The 14,749-nt window shown below is 34.8% G+C and overlaps 1 protein-coding gene across 2 annotated transcripts in view; it reads right to left on the minus strand.

The window, feature by feature from the left end:
- Positions 1-1,452: 1,452 nt before the first annotated feature.
- The window catches only part of ANKRD28 (ankyrin repeat domain 28), a 58,689-nt gene continuing 45,392 nt past the window's right edge, over positions 1,453-14,749 (minus strand). The window contains exons 9-15 of one of the 2 annotated variants that reach the window (XM_017835492.1): positions 11,863-11,941; positions 11,305-11,419; positions 10,815-10,897; positions 8,771-8,834; positions 7,440-7,508; positions 5,743-5,843; positions 1,453-1,564 (exon numbers count right to left, since the gene is read on the minus strand). In XM_017835492.1, coding sequence (XP_017690981.1) covers positions 5,807-5,843; positions 7,440-7,508; positions 8,771-8,834; positions 10,815-10,897; positions 11,305-11,419; positions 11,863-11,941 — 447 coding nt within the window. In that variant the 3' untranslated portion in view covers positions 1,453-1,564; positions 5,743-5,806. Of the gene's footprint in view, positions 1,565-5,742; positions 5,844-7,439; positions 7,509-8,770; positions 8,835-10,814; positions 10,898-11,300; positions 11,420-11,862; positions 11,942-14,749 lie in introns of those variants that run through there. The other variant, XM_017835494.1, reaches the window with a different exon arrangement.

The raw sequence follows: 14,749 nt of genomic DNA on the forward strand, positions 1-14,749 counted from the left end.
AAAAAAAAACAGGAAGAATAATATAAAATTACTATCTCCTGATCTCCTTCAACCTTTTACAGAGTTTGAATTACAGTGACTGCAACCCTTCCCCCATATCCAGCCACTAAGCCCAGTTGGTTAATTTTGCATAACAAAGCAATAATTAAATCAGAAACTAAGCTAAAATCATTTTTTCTGAAGCAGCCATATGAAATAATATAGATGAAATGTATACAAAGAGAAGACAAGGACAGGTGATAGCAGCAGGAAAAAATGAAAAACCAAACAACCAACCAAGTAAGCTTTTAGATTAGGTGAAACATCAGCAAGAAAACAACGTGAAAGGCCAGAAGGCAGGATTGACTTCTCAGAACAGAAAAACATTTCTGAGAGAGAAAAAATGGTCTCAAAAAAGGCAGAGGTAGTATGGCATTAAAATACCTATGTATATACATTTCTATCTGTTACTTTCAGATGTATCCAAAAGTTTTCATTCTGGGTCTTTTTCAAGACCATTTAATTGAGTACACAAGTAGAATTAAAACATTCAAAGTGGCTGAAGAACACAACATACATTCAAATCATGTTTTCATTATCACAGTTTTATAACATGGTCATACAATTGTTTAAGTAAAAAAGTACATGGCTTAAAAAATAATTTCCTATTTTAAAATTCCAAAGTGCAATTAAATCTAAATTGTAGTTGAAATTAAATAATATATTTATGCATTGAAGAAATGGTTGAATAAGTCTAAAAATAAGCATTATTTTTGAAATTATATGTTCTCTTTTGCTGTATAGCAGTACTTTAACAGTGAGAAATAATACACTTACAACATCTAGAGGTGTTTCGCTTGCAATCTGCAATTAAAAACAGTAAGAATTCATGTTTGAAAACATTTGAATATAAAACTGCAATTGGAATAAAAATACTGAAACTGTATAACACAGCATATCAGATAACATATATTTGTGCAAAAGGAGTAATAAAAAACTAACTAAGGCTTTATTATCTAAAATATCTGGCCAGTAGTTACTGTAACTACATGAATTAATTTTATAAGGCACCCTTTCTTTACAGGTTTTCCCTATATTGTCATTTGCTCCTTCTAATGACCTTCATGAAAGTTCTTAGAAGTTCTTGATGGTTATTTTATTTCAGCCATCAGCAAAAAAAATTAGAAGTACAGTCTAAGTTGAGAAACAAAACTAATATTCCACATTCTCAACCAGAGGATGTCCTCTACTCATCTGAGAATGTATTCTCTTTAAAGCCAGTGTCCAGCATCTCAGCTCCTCACCTTCTGTTTTAGGAATACCAAATGCTTAAATATTTATGCTTACAGAGGCTGAAAAACAATATTGACCCAGCTTACAGGTTTAGAACCAAGGTGGAAGAATCCCCTGGCCTCTCCCTCACACTGTGTAAGAGCAGCTGTTACAGCTTTCATCTATGATACGTTTTCTTACCAATTCAAGACACAAGCGATGACCATAAGCCGCTGAATAATGAACTGCATTGTATCCTTGTTTGTCTCGGATCCCCGGATTGGCATCATTTCTTAGCAAGTATTCCAGGCACCTATTCAAATTGACATATGCAACCATGTATCTAAATGTTGAATTTCAACTTAATGCTAAGTGATAAATTGTTCCAATTCAACTGGAAAATAGAATACAGCACACAGGGACACTGATTTAATGTACAACATTGGCTAGGACTAGAAAACAGCTAACTCATTACATCAAAAGTTAAGGTCAATCACAAAACTTCCAAAATTTGAAAGACTCCTACTCTGCAGACAGCCTCCTGCATCTTCTGAATTATCTGACTTGGTTAAAACTTGTGTTTCATGGCTATTTTTCTCCTAGATGACACAATTGCAGTTACCTTTCCTAATATCAATGATTACCATTTTGTATGTTTTTCTGCATGAGTACATTCTTTCATACTTATTACAAAAGGAAGACAACCATGGTGGTATCCTGGAGTCACACACACATACACTTCCACAACCAGACACTAGTTTTTTGATTTGTTTATACAGTAAACAGACTCAGTTGTTTACATACTTATATCCTACCATTCCTTACTTTCATTACACAAAGTTATAAGGCAGAGCATGATCAGCACAGTTTCAACCACAGACACTCAGTCAGAAGGATGAAAAATAGGGGATCCAAGTTAGCTCACTTTCTCCCTAATTTTCTTTTTTTAAGAGACTCCATGTGTGCACACTAAATTATTCCGATCAATAACTCTAATAATTCATAATTTTATGTTGTCTATAATTTCAACAACATTTTACAAAGTCACTATCACGACCCTGAACTTGTTGGTGAAGCCATTTGGTTTCCTGAAGTGTACAACAGGTCAACATCCCTTCTCTCTGGGATCACTAAATACTTCTTTATCAATTAAACAAAATGCATATGAAGATAAAATATATTATCCTGTCAAATCCAGCTTGGAATATTTCTTTCTTGACACAGTTTACCTAAAGGTCTCACAGATTACCATATCAGTAGTGACAAATGGATATACTGACAACATGAGGGTTCTAGTTCCCATTTATCTCATTGAAAATTGTTTGGTAGAAAGTTAAAGGGAATTTCAACATTTTTAGTTGTATGACATGGATATGCTGTGATGTCACGTGGAAAACTTTCAGAAGGAGGTGGCAGATTTAGATTTGAGGCAGGAATCCTAACCTGCCCCCTGATCAATGCCATTAAGAGTGCAAACTTGATCATTCAAAACCCCAAGAAACCCGATTCAGTCCTTGGAGAAATACAGGCAGAAATCCTACAAAACCAGCCATCTCCTGAGGGAAGACAGCATGATGCTTCAAATCGGAATTCTGAGTTCCTTCAAGGAACAGCCTGGAGTCAGCAGATGGAACAGTGCAAATTCATCAGCTGAACGAGAACCAGTACCAGCCGCAATGAAATGGAAACACATTTCAGCACAAGTAAAACAGCTGTACCAGGTCAAGGGTCTGATAACCTCATGGGCAACAACAGCTATTTGCTGAAGTAAGACCTGACATTTGCTTTGCAAACAAAGGTTGAAAGTAACAAACCAGGTGAGTGAAGATTAAAGGGGCAAAAAGCTGCAGGAAAATCTATGAACAAGGAAGTGTCTCATTACAGAGGACTCTGCCTCATTAAAAAGTTGAGACAAGCAGAAGCAACGCCAAGGTGCAGTCTGACTTTCATCATTTTGTGCCCAGCATAAAGGAGAATAGGACTTAAGCAGGTAGTGAAAAAGGTAAAAATGCCGAGTTTTAGAGAGTAACATATGTAACGTAGATGTAAGTAACTTTACAACAAGTTCAGCATATCTAATAAAAAGCTACCTGTAAAGCACATCTATGTTTTTTACCCAATTAACTCATGTTTTATTTGCCCAGTAAACAAATGCTTGGATTTCCTTAATGGCAACCATGCTAGCATGTTTTTATTTGATATAAAATGGGATGAGATTTCTGAGAACTCAAAGACACGTCAATTTGTCTCATTAAGTAAAAATCACAGTTCTTACATTTTATTTGTCCACTCATCTAACTTTCTTCGTTAATTTTAATCAGTGATTCTGTGTTAAAATTCATGGCTCATTAATAAACGTTACACGTCATTGGCCTTGGCTACCTAAATTTCTACACTTGTGTACCTTCTCTATGTGTGTGCTCACAAAACCCACAATACAGTAAATATGATGCAGGAAGCTAAGTCTACTAAAAATGCTCAAGTACCCATTCTTTCAGTGCAAACCAGACAATTACTTTTGATGTTTCTTTGCATTCAAGAAAGAGATCAACTTTGCATCTTCTGTATACTTAACTGTCCTCAACAGGTCTCTTAAAAAAAGAGATTAATCAAACTTTCTGAAAGCCCAGGTAAGTTAAATTTATTTCCCATATGTTTATTGGTGAACTGTCCATTAGAAAATTCTAACACAGAAACAGCATGGTTTTTTTCTCCCCTAAGATTCTGCTTATTTCACCTCATTCTGAAATCACGTTTTTCTCTCTAATCTTGTCAAAATGAGGTTTACTGGTGTTTGTTCCAGATCAGAAGCATTTGTTAAAGATACAGAAGAAATACTTCTAAACTGGAACAAACCAGAATACAATTTTCAACAAAAACATCCTCATCTCTAAACTCCGTCTTTAAAGATGTCTGAACAAAGAATGTAAAACCACACACAACTACATTTGGAATTTCTGTATAGATGGCTTCCTGACATGTTTTTTCCCAGGCTTTATATTCCAACTGAATAATCATTTTAACTTAATTCCTGTTTTGAATATGAGTTGAGCAGCACTGTTTTTCCAGCTGTTACTAATCATCTTGCTGCATCAACATAAAAAGCTTCTCCTCAGGCCATTCTGCTTTGCAGCCTGTCTTCCAGAGACCCAAATGTTAATCAGAAGGGCAATACCACGTGGGTCCCACAGACAATCCTTTGAGTTACCTCACAAAGCTCTGCAGTATTGTCATCACCATTTTCGCTTGTGCCTTTTGTAAGACAGATGGCAAAACGATGTCATCTGAAGAACCATTATAGTTTGGAGGTTTTCAGAGCAACAGGGAAGCTAAAATTAATCCTAGCTCAACTTGTAAGAGTGCAAAATTATCTCAGGAAACTCCAGCAGGAGTTGAAAGTATATCTAAAAAGCAATAGTTTTAGTTTGAAATCTGGCTTTACATAAAAAAGGGATGTTCTTCAAATGTAAGTTAAATGGCCACGATAATATTCTTTATTTAGCCTTCAGAACCCAATGTGTAAGTTATATGCCACCTCATTCCTATTGCTACCTCACCTTTTAAAAGGTGCTGTATTAAAACAAGACAAAATGGCACAAAGCAGCACTTCTCCAGTGAAGGAGTCACTGTATGCATGTGAAATGCACACCATGACCAGTTCACATGAGTGTGTGCACAAGCAAGTGCTGCTCTTCTCGAGTATCCTCAAGATATGTAATATCTGGAGCTTAAGTAACCTCATCAATTTTATGCTAACTATATACACTTTGCATGACAGCTTTTAGGGCATTAATAAGCATGTACAATATAACCATTAGTTACAAAATAAACATATGTAAGAGATTTCTGGATTTATGAAAGATTCTGGATGCATTGCATTAGTAAAAGTGTAACTATATCACAAAAATTTCGCTCTCAAGAGATAGAGTTGTAATGCCAAACGGGACTATTTTAATCAGGTAACAAATGGAAGAAGCATCTTATATTGAAATAATGAGTTCATATATATCCTGCTGTAGGCCTACTGTGATTCACAGTCTAGCTTCACAGTGCATTCCTGACTAATTATGCAGATTTTTGGGGCAATATTAAGAACACTCCATAAAACACCATTCTTCATCAGAATTTGTTTATAAAGCAAAATGACTCTACTGCTCAGAGCTGTCTTAATAACCCCCACAAAAGATATTTACCCAACCACTATACAGCAGATGGGATTAAAATCTCTATTCCCAATGAACTCCTGAATTAAGACATCTCCATTATAGGACATAACAAAATTATTACAATACATTTTACTATTGTTCGTTTTCCCCCCTCTGAAATATTTGTTACATAATGTATTTTATATACAATGAACAACACATTGTCAAGTTCCATCTCTAAAAATACAAAAAATGCATCTGGCAAATCTGAAGGCAGAGCATACATGACATTCACAGCTCAAATGTTCCTAATGAGAAAGGCTTTAGTACAAAGTATGCCACTTACTTCCCATCTGTGTCTGATGCAGCTGCATAGTGCAGAGGTGTACAACCCCTCTCATCAAGGTCATTCACACTAGCTCCAGATCCCACAAGGGCAAACAGGCACTGATAATTACAATTGGCAGCAGCATAATGGAGTGGAGTTCTTTAGTACACATTTAAATAAAAAGTACAATGGTAAATAACAGCAAAATAATATTATAGAGACAGAAAAAGCAAAATAAAGTGAAACTTAAATCCTCCTTACATTTTTAAACAAGTATTTGTGGTGAAGAACGCAATATTAAAATATGGAGCCATTTTCTAGGGACCATTTAATAATGCAGAACAGTATCTAGGGGATTTATTTGCCAGCCAAAATATGCATAAACTTTGTATTAAAGGAAGCTTTATATGATTTTTCTTTTGTAAACTTGTAGAGGGAAATCAAGTTTACATTAGAAATATTATTTTCTGTTAAGTAATTTCAAGCCACATGGAAAAATATGGACAAATCAAAGAACTGCACAGCAACTAAGTGAATTAAAAGTAAAATACAACAATAAACAGACTGGAATTTGGCCTAAGAGACGAAAGCATTATTTATTTATTTTTAACTATACTAACATAGCAGAGTCATTGAAAGAAAAAATTTAAAATATACCTTGTCTTCTTACAACAAAACCATGAAATATTAATACTGATGTATAATCTCAGAGAAAACTTTTCACAGCTTTAAATACATAAACAATTCTCTAAATAAACTAGTTTGGCTAAAATTTCAAAAGGATCAAGATGACTCAGAACTCCACTTTTATTTTTAAAAAGAGACTGCTGCTATAAATATCTCAATTTCAAGAAGACAGTCAGGCACTTTAAAGTGTCCCACCTCTTCCATCACTCTTAATATTACTTTTTCCCATTTCTCTCCATTTTAAACTACTTGAATATTTTCCATCTCATGAAATAATTGCTCTATATAACATGCACATTAAACCAAAATCCAAACCAGGAAAGAAAAACAACTTTCAATTACATAAGTTGTGACAGATAGTTGTTCCTTTCTCAGGAAATAACGGAAGTGGAATTTAAAGCAAAATACAACTTTGGATCCATAACATTGTCCTCAATTCCTACTTCTGCTGTTCACATCCTGGAAAATCATATTTTCCATGACGTGACACGGTATTTTACACAAGTACGGATCATGCCATCTGAACTTAAATAATCCTGTACTAAGAATAGAAATGAATGTCGTTCCAAAAGGGTTTAGAGCTTAAACAGGGAAACAGAAAGGGATGGATATAATGAAAGGAAAAAGGGGAAGCACTTATAATAAAATAATGAGTATTTTAATAAAAAAGCTTAGAAATAGCAACAGATTTATAGATTTGACTAATACGTTATTTGGAAAACATTACTAATGTCCTCGGATGAGAGCAACTTAAACACACAAGATCCACATTATAAGCAAAAAAAGGCACATAAAAGTTACAGTTGAATACAAAACTCAGTCTTTAAAAACAAGACAAAACATCTACTTAACAAAACACAATAAACAAACTATATTTGTGATTTCTGATGTTGAAGCACAGTTTATTAGAGACATTGTATCTTAAAAAACATTTAACCTGGAACACACAGACTTGCCCACACAGCAATATGCTACTTCTGCAGTACTTTTAACAGCCCTTTACAGAATACAAATCTAGAATGTCTTACCTTCCAAATCTGTCCTTTTTGTTGAAGTCTGCACCAGTATTTAGCAGAAGATTTAGGCACTCCAAATTCCTATTAAATTAATGCACTATTACTCATGATTGCAAATTTTACTTAGTATTGGCCTCTATGAATATCAGAACTGCTACACATGTACATCTCATATGTTATAATATGAAATTTTTGATAAATACATTTCTGCATGTAAACCAGATTTTATAATTGCTGGACCAAATCAGTAAAGAATATAAATTACATCAAGACCACATATATATAAATTTTACTGATATCAAATAGCATGCATAAAGCACATAAACATGAATGTAATTCAATAAAAAATTTCAATTCTTGTAAACAAACAAACAATAACACCTGCATGTCACACGCTTTTTGCTACCAGGATTCCAGCACAGAGGCAAGTTCTTACTGCATGTTTTTTAAGGCCAAGTACAAGTTACAACATAAATATTTTACTTTTCCGTGTAATCAATTTTCAATAAAATATGATCATCGTAATAGATGTACAACACTGTTAATTGTTTAAACACTACCTTGGTAACTTTCCTAAACTGGAGATGAATGAGAGAAAGTGTCACAAATTACGTGTTTTCATATGAAAAGACAGCATTTTAACCTTAATCACTTGCAACAAGAATGTATCTATCAAGTAGCTTTTGACTTGGAATGCTTACTTTACATTATTACTTAAACAACATTCCAACAGAAAACTGAAAATATCAATATCATGGAGTTCCTGTGTCCCACAGAGTGTGTCAGGAAATTTATTACCCAATTCTTCCAGGCAATTTTGAGTAGGTGCTATAGAAAATCTACAATACAATAACAGTAATCAATATGGATCACAAGTGATGAGCAAGTAGTTCTGACTACTTCATCCACCCAAACTCTGGAATTTAATTATTGCTTTTAATTTAGTTAGATTATTTTTTGTTTATGGTAAAAACAATTTTCCCAAAGTTGCTGTTTTCCACCTCATGTTCTACGTGATTTGAGGTGGGCATGCCATTTTTCAATACTGTAAATTCTAAAAATGATATAATCATCCATGGAAATTAAAAAAAAAAGTAATTTCATCCCCAAACATAAACCTAAGGTAAGGCTGATGATACCTGGACACTGTACTCCAGCAATTACTTATTGAGCTGAATAGTTAATTTATTTGTATTGATTGCAGATAGAATCCATCTTGAAATTATTTTCATCTTTACATAAATTCCAAGGGGAGCACAGAGAGGAACTACTAAAAAAAGAGCAGGAACGATGAATTGAAAAAATAACAATAAATATGAAAGCATGAATGCTTTGTTGCATACCCTCCAGCTGCAGCTGCATGAAGACAAGTCCTGCCGAAGTCATCTGGTGTGTCAATGTCAAAACCTACAAAACAAATATTTTGTAAAATCATTATGTAACATCACCTTTCACAAAACTGCTGTCATCTACTGCTAAGAGAAATGCTTGCTAAGCAAACTTAACACCTATTTGCAAAAAAGCACTCAAGCATTAAAAATTACTTCATTTGAAACATGTCCTTGCTATTTGCAAGGTTTTGAAAAACAGGCAGTTAAATAAAACAAAGGGATCAAAAAAATGTAACTGCAATTTCATATCTAACCATATATTTTAACACAAAGATTAATATTTAAATTAGGTTTCAAAGCTACATTTTTGGTTTGAAAGAACTGCTATACTCTCCTAAAAGTCTTGCTCTTGTGTAATGTAACTTATTCATTCAATCTCCAGTTTTCGTACCTGGGATACCTGGCAATTTTTTTAGCTTTTTAAGAACTGTTCAACAACAATAAGTAATGAACACCACAGGATATCTTATCCAAGCGTGCTATTATTTCAAGATTGTTTTCCTACTCCATGTCCCATAAAACAGGTTTTGTAGGCACCACAATGTTCTCCTCTCATTTCAATAGGCAATTCTATATGGCAAACAATTTAAAAGTTTACTAATTTGATTTGAAAAGTAGCCTTTGATGTTTTTTCACAGGTTGCTTGTCCGCAACAAAAACTACTTAAATGTCATGCAGTACTGGAACAAGGAAGAATGGTGTTTTGTTAAGGTCTGCACATGAATATTAATTAATTTTAAAATCAGAGATCCTTAATTTACAGAAAGGAGACTTTTCCTCCCAAAACAAAGAGGGGCACATCGTCTGCAGATACCAATCTCCACATCAACAGCACATGCTAACATGCTGTTAGCAGTATCCGGTCTTTCCAGCCTGAAGGCTGAACATATTCATATCTGCTCCAGGCTAGATTTACATCCAAGTTTGCTCAACTCATGTAAAACTCACAGAAATCACTTGCAAGTCTTCTGCAGGGTTTCCTTTGCCATACTGAGTTTCTAGTAAGGGCACAACCAGCATAACATCATGTTTGAAAGAGCCAGAATATCCCTCATTTTCAACACATCCAATCGAAATATTGTCAATTATTGGACAGTCCTTTCCTGGGGTGAATCCTTGCAAGCTTGCCCAGGACAGGACAGTAAATAAAAAGCCTTACCAGTAGGTAGTTTTAGTTATATTCCTTTATAGTTCTTCTCCCAGGCTTCCCTAACAAACAATATAAAGCTGGGGAAGCAACTTGTTACTTTTCCTTTTCCCCAACTCTCTCCTCCCCACTTTTCTTTTTTCAAAAAAACTTAAGTGTCTTCAGATTAATAAAGAAGCATTTAGTTTATTCTTACTTTTCTTTTGTTCCTGAAGTTCCCTTTGGACAAATCTACTTTCTCAGAATTGTAATGGTTCAAAGAGCTTAGAATTCACATCAGACTCTGGCCAACAAGGGAAGTAATGACCTTACAACCTCCACAACTTCAGGGAGGAGTCAAGCAATGAAGGAAAAGAGCAGTTTGCATTGCCTGTGATTAACAACACACCAACAATGCAATAGCTTCTTAATGCAGCAGTCCACAGAGTCTTCAGAGCTATCAGGGGCCCACTTTGGGAATAGGTAGGAATAGACTGATCTGTACAAAGCTAAAAACATCATGGAAGAGAAATAGGAGGATGCTCTATGAAGTCAGAACATCATTCTCCTTGAAGTTTCATTATAGTCTGAGCCAGTCATCTCACCTCTGTAGCCAACTCAAAATGCACAAACACAACATTAAAAAACTTACAAACACATTATTACAATTTGGATGATTTTTTTTTAATTACTTCTGCAAACGTTTGCATTAACTTTAACTCTGGACTGTCCATTAAAAAACAAGCACCAGGTTACTAGTAAACTATAAAGATTTTTATGTATTACTAAACTAAGATTTATTTAAAAGCTACTCTGTGAAATAAAGAACGAAGTGCAAAACACATATAAGAATTTAAAAGAGTGTCTTACCTGATGAGAGGAGCTTTCTGCAGCAGTCTGAAAATCCACTTAATGCTGCCAAATGGAGAGGAAACATCCCATGTATACCCCGCCTAAGATACACCATAATCAGGTATCACAGTTTCATTACAAGTAAAATAAAACAAACATGATTGTGTGCAAAGTGCACATGCATCGTGGATTTAGCAAACCACCTAATTAGAATACTGAGCTAAATTCACATATCAAAGGCTTTCTTACAAGCTATCAGAATGCACTAAATCAGTACAATAGCCTATTAAAACTTCCAAAGATTTTACTTCAAATACATAAAAGGAAAATCTATTTCTCTTTTTCTTGGTACAAACTGTGATGTACTGAGTAGCTACTTTAAAGTACAGTACAGGATAATCCTATTTCAAGTTGAAGATGATATTAAAAATCATACTAGTCTTGTTACTATAGTAAATACATTTCTAAATCCTCTCAGTTTTGCATTCATGTCAGTAAAGTTACCTACTTTGCAGTGTCAGCACCACTCGTAATCAGTGTGTTGATTAATAGCTCATGGCCATATCTAGCTGCTATGTGCAAAGGCGTATTTCCATTCTTATCTTCACAGTCTATTTCAGCTCCTATAATAAAAAGTAATTACTAAGTAAGAATATATGTAGGCATACAGACACCTTTGTTAGAAAAACAGCACTGATGATAATTTGAGGGACATTAATAATAGTCAATGAATAACTACTTTGGATTTAAACCCTACAGAGCTTTCAGTTGTATTAGGTAGTTATAACAAAAAAAATAGAGAAAAGCACTGTATTATGAAACCATATGGGACAAACTTTCTACAACCCAGGAAGAGAAATCTATATATTTTCCTGCATTCTGAAAGAAAAACAGTTCTTCAGTGTAACTTATCAAAATTTATAAGCAGGTATGCCAGAGCCACCAGTGTCTGTTACTGGACACTGCATCTGAAAAAAAAATTTGTACATTGCTACCCATACAAGAGGACGAAAATATCTGTAATACTGGAAAGCTGATGACAGAACTGCTCCCTCCCCCTTTTTACCATTTTGAATGATGGTTTGGGATCTTGAAAATCTACCATGGATGGCTGTCATGTGCAAAGGTGTTTTCCCATCTTTACTCTGGAAAAGAAAAAAACAACCCCTGTGTTTACTTATGGCCAATAAGAGTAATCCATCAGAACTGACAAAAAAAAAAAAAAGATGTTGTTTTCATTCTTGTTTCCCCTCTATTCCATCCTTTAAATTTTTAAATTGTTTCTATGCACTTCTGTCAGACAGATACTGGCAATGACAAGTCAGCATGACAGACATAGCAAGCTTTTCACAAGAGCTGCACTTAGTCACTCTTCCAGCTGTGAGTGACAACTCAGTGATGCCCACTCACTCACACTTATGTCTTTAAGATAACTCTCAAGAGGATGATGACAGCACACAACTTTAGCAAAAAGCCTATGTCCAACTCTTCCCCGGCCCAAGTCTAAAATAAAACAATGCTTTAAGTTTGTTTCTTGAAAGAAAGTAGCTGTATTTCCTACAGAGTGAATTACACAGAGTAAATTACACATTACATTAGAAGATAAAAAGCTCATGTGTTTCTTGGTAATTTCTGTAAAGGGATGTTTGTAAGCAATTTATCATAAACCACAAGTTATCCCAGGGTAAAACTATTCAACCCTAATTGGTACTATACATTTGAAATGCACATCTTAAATGTGCACTTACTCATTCACCCAGTAAAGATATCCTTTAAGTAGGCCAACAGTAATGCATAAGGAAACTTCAAATTTTAACAGCTCAATCTCAATGCAGTTACAAATCCATTTTTTCTGTTATTATTAGTTTAGGATGATTTTCCCCTTGTACTTTTTCACAGGTAATGGGGAAGCTTTACTTCAGAAAAAGGTTCCTCCAAATGCACACAAAAAATTGCAAACATGACAAGAAAATAAAAGGACTCTTAAAATTCACATGTGTACCGCATCTTTAAATTTTAAATGTTGGCTTTGAAGAGTGTGAAATGTTCATAAAACACAAAGTTAAGAAGGACAGAGATGGTAGGGGGAAGATAAAATATGAACATATGCATTGAAATATCACAAATTGCTGTCATGTGCAGAAGTGACTTCCCACCTTTACTCTCCCATTGAAATCAAATGACAAAGCTTCTACGGATGTGTTACTGAAAGTCTGCTGGAGACCCTTTTAGGGAAAGATGGACGTGGAATTTTCAGTTTTGTCACTGCACAGAGCAGCATACACCACCTACAACAATGCTATTATGGAAAACATTGTCTTCTCAGACCTAGACTGAAAGAAATAAAACTTGATAATGAAAGTCAAGTTATCTCCACATCTTTCAGCTAGAGATTTCTTTGACCATAAGTAATCCAAAAGACAACATCCACATATCATAGCAGATGCAAATAAACACCGAAAATGGGGTCAATTGTACAATCAATTTTAATTCTGTCATCGGAGGCCTTAAGAAAAGGCCAAACACATCATAAGTGACATCTTCCCCAAGCAATCTCTATGCTCTGATTTTCTTTCATCTTTCTCCCTATGGTTTAGTTCTCCTCTCTTTATCCAACCATTAACATTCTCTGTGTCCAATTACTTTCCTCCTTTAAAACAACTGTTACACATCTGATGTCTCTTTCCCTTACTTTTCTCCTTCTTTAACCTGGAGAATCTATTCATTTAAAGAAAAATTATCACATAAAATAAGCTTAGGGAAGCAACAGACAGAAGAACTTCAGGGCTCAGATAAAGTAGCCTGCAGTCTCACTGGCTCAGATGGAATAAATCTGTATCTCAAAGGAAGGCTAATGAAAAGAAAGAAGATGGAGTTGGAGCTGAAAAAAAAGTAGATTCAAGTCTCAGTCAGTACATTAATAAAGTACCTTACAAGGACATAAGACTAACTTAAGGTGACAGTATCAGAAACTAAAGAGCACGGTCATCAAGTGAGAACCCTCACAAGACAACTTCAGGGAGATCTTGCAAAGAACAGCAAAATAAACTACAAAATCGTTTTCCAGTTGTAAATGAAAAACCACAGCACCATCAATAACAGATTTATAGATTTACTCTGTTCAAATTTACTTAAAAATCCAATCCACTTAACATAGATTTCTAAGACAATAGATTTGATTGTCCACAGTGCCTCTCTCATGTATAAGTCTCATATTCCTTTACAGCCCAGGAATAATATAACACACAATTGTCTATCAACATATAAACACAGAACTGGTATAAAATTAAATGAAGATGATAATTCCCATGTTGAAGCCAAACTGCTAGGTATAGGACTGCATTCAGAATTCCCCTCTAAGACATTGTCACTAGGGAAGGATATACAGAGTCAGAACCAGTAGCCAACTATTTCTTCAAGCAATGAAACAGGAAAGCGCTATTTATTGAGCAAAGCACTATTTCCTGAGATGCCAGGAGGTTGGACTGCATAAGAAGATAGGTATCTTCAGAACTTTTGCTCCAATTTCCCTTTCTTTATGCCTTTAAGGCCTTCTATCTAAATATCAATCTAACTACAGCTGTGTGATTTTATGAGGTCAGCCAGGATCACAGCACACGACAGAACAGCTGTGGGCTATTGCTAACTTTTGTTGTCTTCAGTGAACCTCAATTAAACATGGTAATAGGAAAGATATCACCCAAGTCTCCTCTATCACTACAGAAAACATATACACAAAATACTTTGAGTAATTTTTTTTTGCTAAGAACAATTTGCCAAGAACAGTAGTTGTTGTCAGAAATAACACACAGCATAATGTGTCCTATTGAGTGATTACTCAGATATTAAATGTACTCGAGACTTCTGAGGGTCAAGGGAAATGTGGGTCTATCATGTCGCAGCATTCTTCCAAGTGAAATCTCACCCTAGCAACAGTTCTTCTGTTCTAGTAC

Source organism: Lepidothrix coronata, unplaced genomic scaffold (genome assembly GCF_001604755.1).
Source record: "Lepidothrix coronata isolate B3197 unplaced genomic scaffold, Lepidothrix_coronata-1.0 Scaffold258, whole genome shotgun sequence".
Classification (NCBI taxonomy): domain Eukaryota; kingdom Metazoa; phylum Chordata; class Aves; order Passeriformes; family Pipridae; genus Lepidothrix; species Lepidothrix coronata.